The 14071-nt window shown below is 56.0% G+C and overlaps 1 protein-coding gene across 1 annotated transcript; it reads right to left on the reverse strand.

Moving 5' to 3' along the window:
* Positions 1-796: 796 nt before the first annotated feature.
* SLC6A17 (solute carrier family 6 member 17) lies at positions 797-13855 on the reverse strand. Its single transcript, XM_066335625.1, has 11 exons — positions 13473-13855; positions 8963-9120; positions 8589-8715; positions 7760-7941; positions 6575-6685; positions 5347-5588; positions 4855-5047; positions 4316-4508; positions 3967-4126; positions 3293-3455; positions 797-2871 (listed from the first exon to the last, which is right to left on the reverse strand). The coding sequence occupies exons 1-11, from the start codon at positions 13756-13758 to the stop codon at positions 2503-2505; spliced, it is 2184 nt and encodes a 727-aa protein (XP_066191722.1). The 5' UTR covers positions 13759-13855; the 3' UTR covers positions 797-2502.
* Between the last annotated feature and the right edge of the window lie 216 nt (positions 13856-14071).

Genomic DNA, 14071 nt, shown 5'->3' on the forward strand with positions numbered 1-14071 from the left:
ATATTTTATATATATATATAATATAGCTTCTTTGTTACCTCCTTATTGACCTTGCCTCCTGTTGGTGCTGCAAGAAGAAGAGAGGAAAGCGAGTGCTTCCCTGGCTGGTTTGGGAAGGGGGGTGGGAGAGATGGAGAGCCAGATCCTTCCCCCCAGGGTCCAAGGAGCATCCTGCCATGGGAGCACATGGGACTGAGCGTTTTGGCTGTGGGAGGTGTCCTGCTCCATTAACTCCATGGGAGCTATGGAGAACCCGGCCCCAGGGCTCGGGGGAGTTGGGGAGGTGAGGCTGGGCAATGATTTGACTCATCCTCTGTTCTGCTGGTCAGGGGAGGATGGACCCCATAAGGAATGGGAGGGAGAGTGTTGTCGAAAATGCTGCTGGATTTGGGCTGCTCCTTTCCAGAAATGATGCCATGGGGACATTTCTGTGTCCCTCTCACACAGGCAGAGGAAGGAGAAAGACGTGGGAGGGGATGAGGAAGGGGGAACTTCTGGAGGAGAGGGGCTGATCCTGACTCACAGATCTGGTGCTTGGAACCATCACTGAGCTGCTTGGGTTCAGTCCACTCCTCCATCTTACCCCTAGAAAAACTGTTAATGAAGGGCTTGAGCTAATTGTCCAGGAAGAATCTCCAGGTCACCAGCCAAGTCCATGGAGAAGACCGTGAATAAAGGATCACACCCACAAGAGATGTCACTGTGGGAACCTCCTGGCCTCAGGGGTGCTGAAAGTCAGGGGTGTGGTGAATAGACCAGCTGCTTTCTGCCTTCACCTCCACCAAAAGGAGAACCAAGCTGAAAGGAAAGCAAACTGACGGGGAAGTGGAGGAGAGAAGGGCTCATGAACCAGCCCCCACAGACGTGGCCTTCAGAGCAGCCTGAAAGATCTTGATGCACAACCCAAGGCCAGCAGGAGCCAGGATGAGGAGCTCCCCCAGCCTTTGGAGGCAACAGAGGGGAGAGAATGTGCAAGAGGCTGCTTCAGTGTCCCCAAGGAAAACGGGGATGATGCCATGTTGTCCTGATAGCCTTGGCAGAGGTGTTTGGTTACATGTAGGATTCAAGGAAACAAATTCTACATGTAACCTCAGTCCCAGCAGGAGGAACTCAGAGCTAGAAGATCCCACCCTTTCCTAGACAGCCTGGGCAGAAACAGCATCAGGTCACATCAGTCTGATCCCCCAAAAACACGGATGGGCACAGTAGAGGCCCCTGGGCTCTCACAAGTGCTCCCCAGCCTGCATCAAGAGCTAGTGGGGACCTGGCACTGGACCCCAAGAGCTGCGGCTCCTCGGATGCCCGTGGTCCCCAAGAGCTGGTCACCCCCATCCAAAGGCTGCTGAGCTCCTGTGGGGTGTGATCGGAGGCAAACCCAAACCCCTGGCTCAGAGGGGACACAAGGAGAAAGGAGGAGGCACATCCAGAGAGAGCCACTGCCCAGCTCACCTCAGGGGCAGGGGGCAGGGGAGGGAGGTCAGGGGGAGGATTCCTGAGAGCTAAACCAGGAGTGTGGTAGGACTGGATGTCCCACAGCTCCTCTGCTTGTCCCTCTGGGACATCTAAAGAGAGAAGTGAGAGGAGATGACCGCCATGCCAGGGATTTTGGTTCAGCAGAGCATCCCACACGTCAGGAGTAATTCCAGGAGAATGCTCCTGATCCCATCACGTCAACCCCATCCAGACCCCACACAGGCTCACACCCCCAAACCACTGTCACCTCAGGGCTCCTCCTGCCACTCAGCAGCATCACCCAACCCACGGAGCATCCCAGCCACTCCATCCCATGGCTGTGACACCTCCGTGCCTCCACACAACTCCCAGCCACCGTCCCTTTGCTGGTGGCAACAAAGATTCCAGGGATGCACCACGCCCTGTCTCACACACCCCAACATCTCAGCCCGCCCCGGGCTGCCAGCCCTGGTCACAATTTGGGGGGTTATTTGGGTGTGTCCACAGCTAAAAAAACCTACAGGAGATACAACAACAACAACGATGGTGACAACAACAGCACCTTTTTGTGCTATGAACATCGATGATTAATTGTGCTCGTTGGAATAAGGCCATGACTCCTCCCGGCTAAAGGACAACAGACGGGGAGGGAAGAGCACTGGGTGGCAGGAGGAAGCATGATTGGCTTCCCACCTGCCGCCAGGTCCTTGTTCCAACCATCAGCTGCTTAGAAAAGAGAGATTCTTTGCTTCAGATTTGAGCCGCATGAGAACAGCTCTTGGAAAGGTATTGCAGCGTCTCTTACTCCTCCTCCCTTCCCCGGAGGTGAGTCCAGGGCTCCTGCCTTTCCACCGAGGGTTGTCAGAGGAGTCCTGCCCCTCCTGCAATCCCTTCTTCCCGATGTCATCTTAGAAATTGCTGCTTTGCTTACGATTTTAAGAGGGGTTTCTTCTTCGTCTTCCTTAGTGATGAATTTTCCCGTTGCCTGGACAGCCAGGATCCACTCCCCAGTGCCCTCCTCTCCCGGCGGGGGTGGTGGGCAGGCGACCATCACAGTTCAGATTCGGGGGTGCTGGCCAGGAGGTAGCCGCTCCCGTAGCGTCCGTTGGGAGCACTGCTCATCTCCATGGGGGAGTTGCTGCCGGGGCCCAGGTAGGAGCGGTGCGTGGGCATGGGCGACGGCGTCTCGCTGGGCACCTTGCTCAGGATGAAGCGGGTCTCGTCGTTGTCCTCCAGGTTGGAGATGTCCTTCATCATCCGGCCCTTCTTGTAGGTGACGGAGAGGGTGTTGGAGCCGTCGGACACGAGGTGGAACTGCCGGAGGATGAAGACCAGGGGCAGAGGGAGGGATGCCAGGATGATCAGGGAGATGAGGATGGCCATGGCCCAGGTTGGATAGAACAGGAACTTTTCAGCAGCCTGGAAGAGACAGATATGAACATCACGGGGCTGCTGCAGCAGCGGTGGTGATGCCCAGTAGGTCCAGCATCTCCAAAGTGCCAGACAGCTCCTGCTGCCTCCTGCCAGGCTCAAGGACACCACAGGAAGGTGGGCTCAGGTGGAGGAAGAGGATCCTCACACAGGATGCTGGGCACAGCATGGAGCTGTGGGAGCCAACCAAAACCACCACAAACTTCAGCCCACAGGCAGAGCTGGCTGGAGATATCCGGGCAGCATGAACAAACCTGACTGCTCCCAGGGGATGAGCAGGGCAGGAATGTCACCCAGCAGGAGAGGAAGGAGCAATGAGCAGAGCTGGGATGAACAGAGGGGTCTGCAGCTCTGAGCTGCCCCTGCTGTGCTGGGCCATGGGTGGGGAAGGGGAGGGAGCTGTGCTCACCTCCTCTCTGATCCATGCGCTGTAGCCTGGGGGGCTGACTCCCAGCTGGATGATGCTGGCGGTCATGAGCACGGCCATGCAGATGGGAGACACGTACTTCCAGGTGTAGTAGTAGAACTGGTAGGGCCGGAAACCCAGCATTTCTGTCAGCTCCTGCATGAACCTGCCGAGGAAAGACATGGAATGATGATATCCCCCACCTCTGAGTGAGAAACAACCTCCCAGGAGCCCCATTGATGCTCAAGGTAGAGCCTGAAGAACCCAGCTGACCATCTCAGCATCCCACAAGCCTGAAAAACTTGTGGAAAACTCCTCAGGACAAGACCATCTGAGCGTTATCCAGAGCTGCCTTTGCTCTGGACAACCTCTGAACAAAAGCAGTGTGGGGAGCAGCCTCCCCTTGCAAAAGGACCTGGAAACCTCAGAAAAAAAGGGTTTACTCATCACAAGTAACTGAGCATCACCAACCAACAGGAGATACCCACGAGAAGGACCCATTCCTGGGGCTGCCTTACACCAGGGTAGGAGGATCAAAGTGGACCAATTTCCTGCCTCTTTAACTGCCCTTGGAGCATTTTCTCCTGGACAAAAATCCATACGGAAAAGAGGTGGGAGGAGGGTTTTCAGTTAGGAGTTACAGCACAGTTATTCCTTTTGCTGTAGGAATTCCTTACTTCTTGGTGCCATAAATCCAGGCCACAGCGATGTTCTCCAGGATGACCACGACGGTGAGCGGCAGTGTGGCTGAGTAATCGTCAAACATGGTGACAAAGTAGTTTCCAGAACGCTGCACAAAGATCAGCCCCACTACGAAGGCGAAGATGCAGCAACCAACTGTGGGGAGCAAATGGGTCTGGTCAGCAGAGGTCCTTGAGTGACACCAAGACCTCCACAAGGTCCATTCCCTGCATGGGCATGGCCCAGTTAACTCCCTGCTATGTCCACGCTCTCCTGGCGTGACTCCTCAAGGCAATGGGGACCCCCCAGCCCTTCCCAAGGAGGTTGCAGCAGAAGAGGCCTCACCTGTGAACACTTCCTTCCGCACCTTGAAGGTGTCGATGATGGGCGTGGTGATGCCTGACATGGTCCCGATCATGCTCCCCAAGCCCAGGTTGATCAGCATCAAGAAGAACATGACAGACCAGAAGGGCGAGGCTGGGAAGTGGGTCATGGCTTCTGTGAAGGCGATGAAGGCCAGGCCAGTCCCTTGCACCGACTGTTGAGGTGGGGAGAGGACCAAAAGATGAGAAGAGACTTGTCAGGGACACAGAGTTTGAGCTCCTGATGTCTCAGGTCTCCCTCACCAAACCCTCTTCAAGGAAAGAAAATCCCAGTCTGGTACTGGAGATGAACTGGTGATCACCCTGCTAGACTTGTACTGGACAGAGCTTCTCCCACCCCAGGAGGACCCCTGTTTGCTGGGTAAAACCACAGGGACTTGGATTCCCCATCCCTGGAGGGTCTCTAAAAGTTGTTTTTCCAGCTCCAAGTGCCCAGGATTGACACAGGGAGGGGCAATGGGGCGAGTGACCTGCTGTCCTACCAGGAGTGCCACCAGGTACCTTGTTGAGTTCGTCCTCCAGCAGGCAGGCATCCAGACCCAGCTCTTTGAAGTGCCCCTCCTTCACCGTCATGATCACCCTGTACATCTCGTTGTAGTCTTTGGCAGTGAGGTGGGAGAAGTTCACGTGGGGTGGGATGAGGTCGTGGCTCAGCACATTGGTGTTCAGGTAGCCCAAGATCTTCTCAGCGTTCCTAAGGGAGAGCAGAACTTCTCAGCTGATGCAGGGCACCTGAGACACATTAGATTCACACTCAATCTGCAGATTAAGAGCCCATCTTGGGGCTGGGTTTTAGGTTGGAGGAGCTGAATGTCCAACTCCCTCAGCTACAGTGGTACATCTCTGGAAATCCAGGTCTTGACTATCAGGAACCTGGTTCCACCAAACCCCAGGATCATCCAGCTCCAGAGCACTTTTCTGCCTCCAGACCCACCACAACTGGCAGCAGCAAAGACCTGCCCACCCCAAACAGAGAAAAAAAGCACATCTTACTCCACCACGCATTTCTCGTTCATGATGTTGGCCTTGAAGCCCAGCACAGCAAACACAACCAGGGTGGCCAGCACGGACGTGAAGAAGTTGATGAAGGAGACAAGGGTGGCATCGAAGTGGCAGTTGTTGTCCTGCTTGTTGTAGCTGGAGAAGGCAATGACCCCTCCAAAACCCAGGCCCAAGGCGAAGAAAACCTGTGTGGCTGCCTCTCGCCACACCTGGGGGTCCAGCATCTTGTCCAGCTTGGAAGGAAGACAGAAGAAGGAGTTAGGTGGGCTGGTGGCCCCACAACCCATCCCAGAGCTACATTAAAAGGGCTGAGTTGGTTTTGGAGCAGCTGTGGGCTGCTTCAGTGTGGTGGTGGAAGGAAATGATCTCTAAGGCCCATTCCAACCCAAACCACTCTGTGATTCCATGATCTGCCATGGAATGTGCCATGGATTCCATGATGTGTCAGGTCTGGCTTCACTCAGCACTCACAGCTCCTTCTCCTCATTCACACAGAGGGTGAAACTGAGGCATGGAGAGGTCAGGACACAAGGTTTGACCACACCTCTGTCTGCTCCACGTGCCCCAGAGGCCTAACTGGGGGTTCCATCTCTCCCTGTGCAGCTTCCCAGTCCGTGTCCCCCCAGCCCAGGGGACCACCACAGGCCCAGCATTGGGTCTCCATCCTCTCCCAGCCATCTCCTGCTTCCAGAGCACCTGGAGCACTGAGATCCTGGCTGGGGGGTTGTTTTAACTCCTGATCCCCCCCAGCCACATTCCCCCTCTCCTGGGAGCTGGAGCTGCAGCCTGGAGCCTCCCAGCATCATTCATCAAGGGACCATAATTAACGTCTTGTAGCAGCCTCGCCGGCTGAGCTGATTCATCTACATCTCTGCTTAATTAATTAATTAGCTGGTTAATTAATAAGTGCATACCACCAGCAGAGGTTTTGCTGCCAGCCAGCATCTCTCCATTAAATCTTTATATATTCCCTTGGGCACTGCTGTGCCCCCCACTCTGGCATCTGAGGATGGTGAGTGTGTGAGGCTCGTGGCTGTTCTGAATTTTGGGCGCCGCCCCACATCCTGATGATCTATCAGCATCCCCAAGTTTGGGGCTGGTACTCTGATTTTTGGGGTGGGGAGGAAAACAAGGGGAATAATAAAAGAATAAGGGAAAATAGGGGGCGACCAGCTAGGAGGGGAACCTGACTGGAGCCTGCTGGGCTTGGAACTCTCACCTTGGGTGTGAACATGTGCATGATCCCATCCACTGCCCCACGCAGCAGAAGGCCTCGCACCAAGAAGCAGACGAGCACCACGTATGGGAAGAGGGAGCTGAAGTACATCACCTGGAGCAAGAGGGATGAACACAGCACAGCCTCAATTGCTGGGCCCAGCCACCCTCCCACTCAACCTGCAGACAGCTCACACGGGGGAGGAGGGAGCATTTCCCTCCCCAGGATGGGGTGGGCTCCCCAGGGATAAACTGGGAGCCCTCGAGGTGGGGTGGTACAGGCGTCTGGACAGTGGCCAGGCAGAAAGGGACCTGGGGGTGCTGAGTGACAGCAGCTGGACACGAGCCCAGGTGTGCCCCAGGTGGCCAAGAAGACCACTGGCACCTGGCCTGGATCAGGAATGGTGCGGCCAGCAGGAGCAGAGCAGTGATTGTCCCCCTGTGCTCGGCACTGGTGAGCCTCACCTCCAGTGCTGAGTCCAGTTCTGGGCCCCCCAGTTAAAAAGGACATGGAGGGGCTGGAGTGTGTCCAGAGAAGGGCAACAAGGCTGGGGAGGGGTCTGGAACACAAGTCCTGTGAGGAGTGGCTGAGGGAGCTGGGGTCATTTATCCTGGAGAAGAGGAGGCTCAGGGAGACCTCATCACTCTCTGCAGCTCCCTGAGAGGAGGGTGCAGCCAGGTGAGGGTCGGGTTCTGCTCCCAGCGACAGGACAAGAGGACACAGCCTCAAGCTGTGCCAGGGAGGTTTAGGCTGGACATTAGGAAGAATTTCTTCACAGAATGAGTGATTGGGCATTGGAAGGGGCTGCCCAGGGAGGTGGTGGAGTCACTGTCCCTGGAGCTGTGACAGTGCCATGGTCTGGGTGACAGGGTGGTGTTGGGTCACAGGCTGGACTTGATCACCTCAAAGGCCTTTTCCAACCTAATTGATTCTGTGAAGTGCTGGAGCTCAGAGGGGCTCTGTGCTGCTGTGGCTGAACCCTGGCTGCATGTCAGTTGAACTAAACCTCTTCCCTACACCCTCCTTTGATCTTATTCTGGATCCCTCTGGAGAGTGACCCCTTTGTGAGCATCCCAGGGGACACAGCATTCATTCCACTGGTACCCCAGAGCCGGGCAGGAGAGTGTGGCCCAGGCAGGTTCCTGCTCCCAGGACAGAGCCCAGGCTCAGGTGGCCACCAACACCCACCTTCCCCGAGGACTGGATGCCTTTGATCATGGCCAGGCCAACGAGGCTCCAGGCCACCAGCAGACACAGGGTCATCTTCCAGTTAAGCCCTCCGCTCTCCGAGATGGAGTTGGAGATGTCCAGGGTCTCCCGGTACCAGAAGTAGGTGGTGGCTGAGCTCCTCTCACATTCAGTCTCCACAACTGCAACAGAGCAGAGGCAGCAGAGCATGAGGGGAAGAGTTATCCACTGTCTCCTGGGTGGATCAAAGGTCAAAGACCCACTGGAGCCAGCCAGGGAAGGGAGACACCTCTGGAAACTGAGGTGCAGAAATTATTGGGATTCATTCTTAGCAGGGGAAAGAAGAGACAAATAAAACCACTGCCAGGTGAAAATGAGATGTTAAATAGGGGGAGAAACATTTTAATTTGCTATAAAACCTCTCAGAGGGTCCCCAAGTTGATGCTCCATCTATGTCTCAGTGAGGCAGTGGAGCAGCCCCTGCCTGACTGTCACTGCCTCCCTCCATGGGCCTGGGTCAGATCCTGGCCTCAAGCACTGGGGCAGCCTGAAAATCCCATAACTGGAGACTCTGGATTCCCAAACTGGCATCAAGCCCCATCAGTGGGAAGAGAGAGCATGGGAGACACTCATCCATCCCACGGGAAGCTCTGCATACCGTCAGGGCAGCTGGACCAGAGAGGATCCAGTGGCCCAGGAGACACCTCTACCTCCTGTGGCCCCACCTTCTGTTGGGGGGTAATGACGTGTCCCACAGTGTCCCACAGTGTCCCACAGCCCCCTTTCCCAGGGAACTGCTCCCTCCCAGCCCAGCTCCCCCGCCCCTCACCAGCCATGGAGCCGTTCTTCACGATGGGGCACTCGCTCCAGGGCAGGGGGTACTGGAAGGACTTGAAGAAGTAAAAGATGCTCCAGCCGATGATGACATTGTAGTAGAGACCAACAAAAAAACAGACCTGGGGGTAAGGAAGGAGGAGGACATGGCATCAAACCACAGGGCAGTGACACTGTCCCCAGGGCACCTCCCGCTGCGCAGGGAGCGGAGCTGCTGGGATCAGACCCATTCCCAAACCAGCCCTGGAGCCATGAGTGGAGCTGCAAAAACACCCTTTGACCTCTTGAACTTCCCCATGGGGCTCCTCGAGGTTTGCCCCATCCCACCCACCCCGAGGTGGGGCTGGGGGGTCCCCTGGGGGCACTCACAAGGCAGCTGGCATAGCCAATGCCCCCCAGGCGGGGACAGATGTAATTCCAGACGCCGATGCTGCCCCGGCGGATCCGCTGCCCCACTGCCAGCTCCAGGAAGAACAGGGGCAGCCCGATGATGATGAGCAGGACCAGGTATGGGACCAGGTAGGCACCTGGAAAGGGACAGAAAGGTCATTAAAGATCTCCCTGCCTGCCTGAGCCAGGACAATCCCACAGATGGGTTTGTCTGCAGCCAAGGACAGATGGACGGGGATGGACAAGCAGGGCACAGCTGGGACGGTGTCTTGGGTTCCAAGATGTCACCAGCAGCGTGTGTTCTATTGCCAGCTGGTGAAACTGCCTGGGGAGATGGTTTTTCTTTATCTCCTCCAGGAGCCATCCTCCCTCCAGGGGTATCTGCTGTTAATGGGCCACTGAGGCTCACTGCAGGGCTGATAAAATGACATCATTCCACTGGGAGATGCTCCACCCAGTGGGAGGGGCCCAGCATTCCTACCTGGATAAAACCTGGCATTCAGAATCCCAGCACAGCCTGTCTGCACTGGATTCCCAGAGGGAGACCTGACCCATCTCACCACCACTGGACCCTTCTACAGGATCATCTCTGCTCCAACAGAACCACGTCTGTCACTGCAGGAGGATTTGATTGGACTGCTCCCAACACCCTGACCAACAGGGCGTCAGGTTGTGTTCTGACTCTGTCAGTGTTTTTCTTTTTCTGTTGTTCATTTGCTTTTTTGTACTACTACATTTTTATTTTTAATATTCCTAGTAAAGAACTGTTATTCCTATTCCCATATCTTTGCCTGAAAGCCCTTTAATTTCAAAATCATAATAATTCAGAGGGAAGGGAGTTACATTCTCCATTCCAAGGGAGACTTCAGCTCTCCCTGGCAGACAATTGATCTTTCCAAACCAAGACAGACAGGCTCTGCCTGGTCCATCAGTTCATTTGAAAACAGCCTCAAGTTGTACCAGGGGAGGCTTACATTGAATGTTAGGACAAATTTCTTCATGGAAAGGATGGTCAGGCACTGGCACAGGCTGTCCAGGGCAGCAGAATATTCCCCTTCCCTGCAAGGGTTTAATAACTGTGTGGGTGTGCCACTTGGGGGCACAGGCTGGTGGTGGCCTTGTGCTGGGTTGATGGTTGGACTCAATGATCTTAGAGGGCTTTTCCAACCTAAATGTTTCCACGATTCTGTGATCCAGGAATGCAGATCAGAGCTTGGCCAGAGGAGAAGCTGTGGACAGGAGCAAACACGTGTGGAAAGAAAGGATGCAGCATCACCTCGAGTGTGGATTATGTGGGATACAACCCGTGGCCCCCAAGAACTCCCTGAATCCACACAGACAAATCTCCATGTGCAAGGAGCCACCTCCATAAGCTGAGCCCTGGGGACACAGTCACACTCCCGAGGACTGTGAAGTGCTGGAGCTCAGAGGGATTCTCTGTGCTGGTGTGACTGAGCCCTGGCTGCACGTGTCAATTGGACTAAATCTCTTCCCTACACCACCTTTTGATCTTATTCTGGATCTGGAGAGGTGGCCCCAACTGTGGAGCAGGTGTGAGCATCCCAGGGGACACAGCATTCATTCCACTGGTAGCCCAGAGCAGGGCAGGAGAGTGTGGCCCTGGCAGGTTCCTGCAGGGCAGAGCCCAGGCAGGCTCAGGTGGCCACCAACACCCACCTCCCCTGTGAACCCGTGACCCATCCCATGGCCACCTCGGACACACAGGAGCTGTCCTGTCCCCCCAGGCACAGCCAAGCACACCCCCTGCACACCCCACATTCCCAGCAGCAGCAGCACCACCCTGCACGGTCTGAGGAGCAGGAACAACTCAGATTAAAACTCGGTTAATGTCTGTGTGGCTGGAGAGGAGCCCGTGGCTCCTGAAGCAGAACCGATGACCGTAAAGGATGAGATGACTCACTGCAGCGCCCGGCTGAGGAACCACTCCAGCTCCTGCCAGGAGATGAGGAATGGGCTCAGGAGAACGTGCCTGGCTCCTGCAGGGTAGCAGACGGTCCAAAGACAACCGAGATTCCCGCCTGGATTGACACCCTGGTGACAGCTACCACTCCAGGCACTGGGCAGGACCTTGGGCACAGCAGGTCAGCCCTGGCATGGTTGGGGATGGTGTGTTAAAAATGTGGGTAGGGAGAGAAATTGAGGTGCAGCAGGCCAGGGTGATTGGGAGGGTAAGAGGAGAGGCAGAGAGCAGAGCTGGAGCTCAGGGAAATTCAGGAAGGACCACGAGCATCCCACCTCTGCAACACTCCCCCAGGTATCTCAACCTGCAGATAGGTGGACATGATGGACAGATTCAGATGCAAATTTGTCCAGTATTGGAGATTTTCTTCCTGAGATGCCTGCAAAGGTGCACAGCAGCTCATGCCTGTGCAGCACCAGGCAGCACTGCTGGCTTCTGCTGGCTCCCAGCACTCTGAGTCCTGGGAATTTGGCTCCAGCCCATCCTGCTACCAGCACGCCGCCGTTCTCCCCCGCAGACACCTGCTCGGGGAGCAGGAGGGAAAGCAGCCACCGCCATCACACCCTGGAGCTGCTCAGAGCGACCAGGAATGGTCTGTCCATCCCTCCCAGACTCCTGCATCCTGGCTGGCAGCAGCCTCACGGCCTGGTGGGAATCCCAGCCGAGAGGGCTGGACACGGCAGGAGGAAAAGGCAGAGAATCGGTGTCTGCCCCATGGGATGGACAGATGATGCCACGTGGGCAAAAGGAAAAGCACTGCAAAGCCCAGCAATCTGCTGCTCAAGCCAATTCCCAGATCTCTGCCTCAGTTTCCCCATCCATGGAACGGTGGCAATGGTTGGGGCAGCTTGTAAAAGCCTTTTAGTTTAAGTGCTGCTGCAGAAAGATTTTCTATCACAGCAAGGAGCTCCTAAAGGCAGCTGCTTGTCCCGGTCCCTGCCTGGCTCAGTGTCCCTGGATCCCACCCCAGGATGGGTCAAACCCATCATTCATCTCCTCAGCAGTGTCAGGGCTGTGCTGCCTCAGCCGCATCCCCATTCCACATCCCATCTGGTCTTGTGTCCAAAAACCACTTCTTTAATGCTCCCCACATACAGACTGCAAAGCTCAGCCCCAGATTTGGGGAATACACCAGGAGGAATCCCAGCCTGGGAATACCAGTTGCACCTTGATAGTCCAGCACCTGCACAGCTGAGGCCAAAGCCCCCCAGGACAAACCCAGGACAGCAAGGAGCTCAGTGTAAGATGAGGATTTTTCATTGATTGCACTAATTATGGTTAACTAAGGATTGCCGTGGCCATGGGGAAACTGAGGCACAGCTGGATTAATCCTTGTAGGGAAGAAGGATGCTGGTTCTCCAACCTCTGAACTGCTTCTAAATCTCATTTAACAGGGAAAACTTAACGGGCAATCAGAGGCCAGATGTGCACAGCTGTGCAATGAAGCCAGAGGGGCTGTGCTGACCTCTCCCAGGCCTGAACACACCAGGGAAGGGAAGGGAAGGGAAGGGAAGGGAAGGGAAGGGAAGGGAAGGGAAGGGAAGGGAAGGGAAGGGAAGGGAAGGGAAGGGAAGGGAAGGGAAGGGAAGGGAAGGGAAGGGAAGGGAAGGGAAGGGAAGGGAAGGGAAGGGAAGGGAAGGGAAGGGAAGGGAAGGGAAGGGAAGGGAAGGGAAGGGAAGGGAAGGGAAGGGAAGGGAAGGGAAGGGAAGGGAAGGGAAGGGAAGGGAAGGGAAGGGAAGGGGAGCAGCCCCAGGAGGCGAGCACCGACTGCACAGGTCTGTGGTTGGCAGAATGACTCATCCCGACGATGACACGAGATGTTTGAATTATTGAGAGCGCTGCAGGTTTGGCAGCTGCAGGGCTGGGGCCACGGCACAGGATGCAGCACTGGGAACACAGAGAGCTCAGGGGCTGGTCCTGGCTCCCTCCAGCATGGCTGGGAAGGGGCTGGGTTTGCACTGATGATGACGAACACATTCTCTCATCGGTGTCATGAAGGGTGGCGGGGCTCAGCTGGGAAAGACCCGGCCCTTTGGGCTGCACTTGGCAGCTCAAGGAGGAGGTGTGGAGTGGGATGAGAGAATGGACTGGCTGGAAGGAGGATTTGGGAATGGGATGGAACCACAAAATGTGGCTTTAAGGACCCAGGGAAATGGAGGGACTCTCTCTTCCATTTTTAGCCCTATTTTCCAAATTGCCCCAGGAGGAATCAGGGGCTGCAGCCAGAAATCCTGGCTCCCAGCTTGGGATTCACCACGACTTTAGAGCAGGCCTGTGGACAACCTTTAGGAAGAGGCCATCCTGAAGATTTCCACATCTCAGCACAGCTTCTGGCAGCCCTTTCCCACTTCAGAGCCCAAACAACACACTTTAGAGCCCAAATAACTCATTTAAGAGCCCAAATTACCCCTGTCCTCACCCAGCATCCACACCCCAACATGCAGCAAGGCAGGATTGGGTCCCACCCCCTTCCCCAAGGGCTGACCCCATCCCTGCCCCATCCCTCACCTCCTCCATTCTTCTGGCACAGGTAGGGGAAGCGCCAGACGTTGCCCAGCCCCACGGAGTAGCCGATCTGGGCCAGGATGTACTGCAGCTTGCTGTTCCAGGCTGGCCGGTTCTCCGCATCCAGGTCCTCATCTCCCTCCTTCTGCTTGTCCCAGGCCTCCCCCGTCACGTTGAGGACGCTGCGTTTGTAGTCCACGGGCTCCTGGTGGGCCAGCAGGTCGGCCACCGACTCGGTGACATGCTCGCTGCTGTGCTCCCGCTGTGTCACCTTGCTGTTCTTGGGCATGGGGACGGCTCCAGGCGGCCCCGGGGCCGGGAGCGAGGGAAGAGGATGAAGGTCCCACAGGGAACAGCACAGAGAGTGAGCTACAGCTCGGGCCTCACCTCCTCTTCATCAGCAGGACCTGGGTGAGGAAGGGGTCACCTGGGGTCAGTCGGTTTTGTCTTATCCCCAGGTGACCTGGTGGTACCAAGAGCGCCAGGAGAGAAGGGTGTCCATCCCCCCATATCTTGTCCATCCACCCCCTTCATCTGAACCTGGAGGGTCTCCTGCTCCAGGAATGATGGACCAGGAGCAATGTTCTGGTTGAGAATTGCAG

Source organism: Sylvia atricapilla, chromosome 25 (genome assembly GCF_009819655.1).
Source record: "Sylvia atricapilla isolate bSylAtr1 chromosome 25, bSylAtr1.pri, whole genome shotgun sequence".
NCBI lineage: Eukaryota > Metazoa > Chordata > Aves > Passeriformes > Sylviidae > Sylvia > Sylvia atricapilla.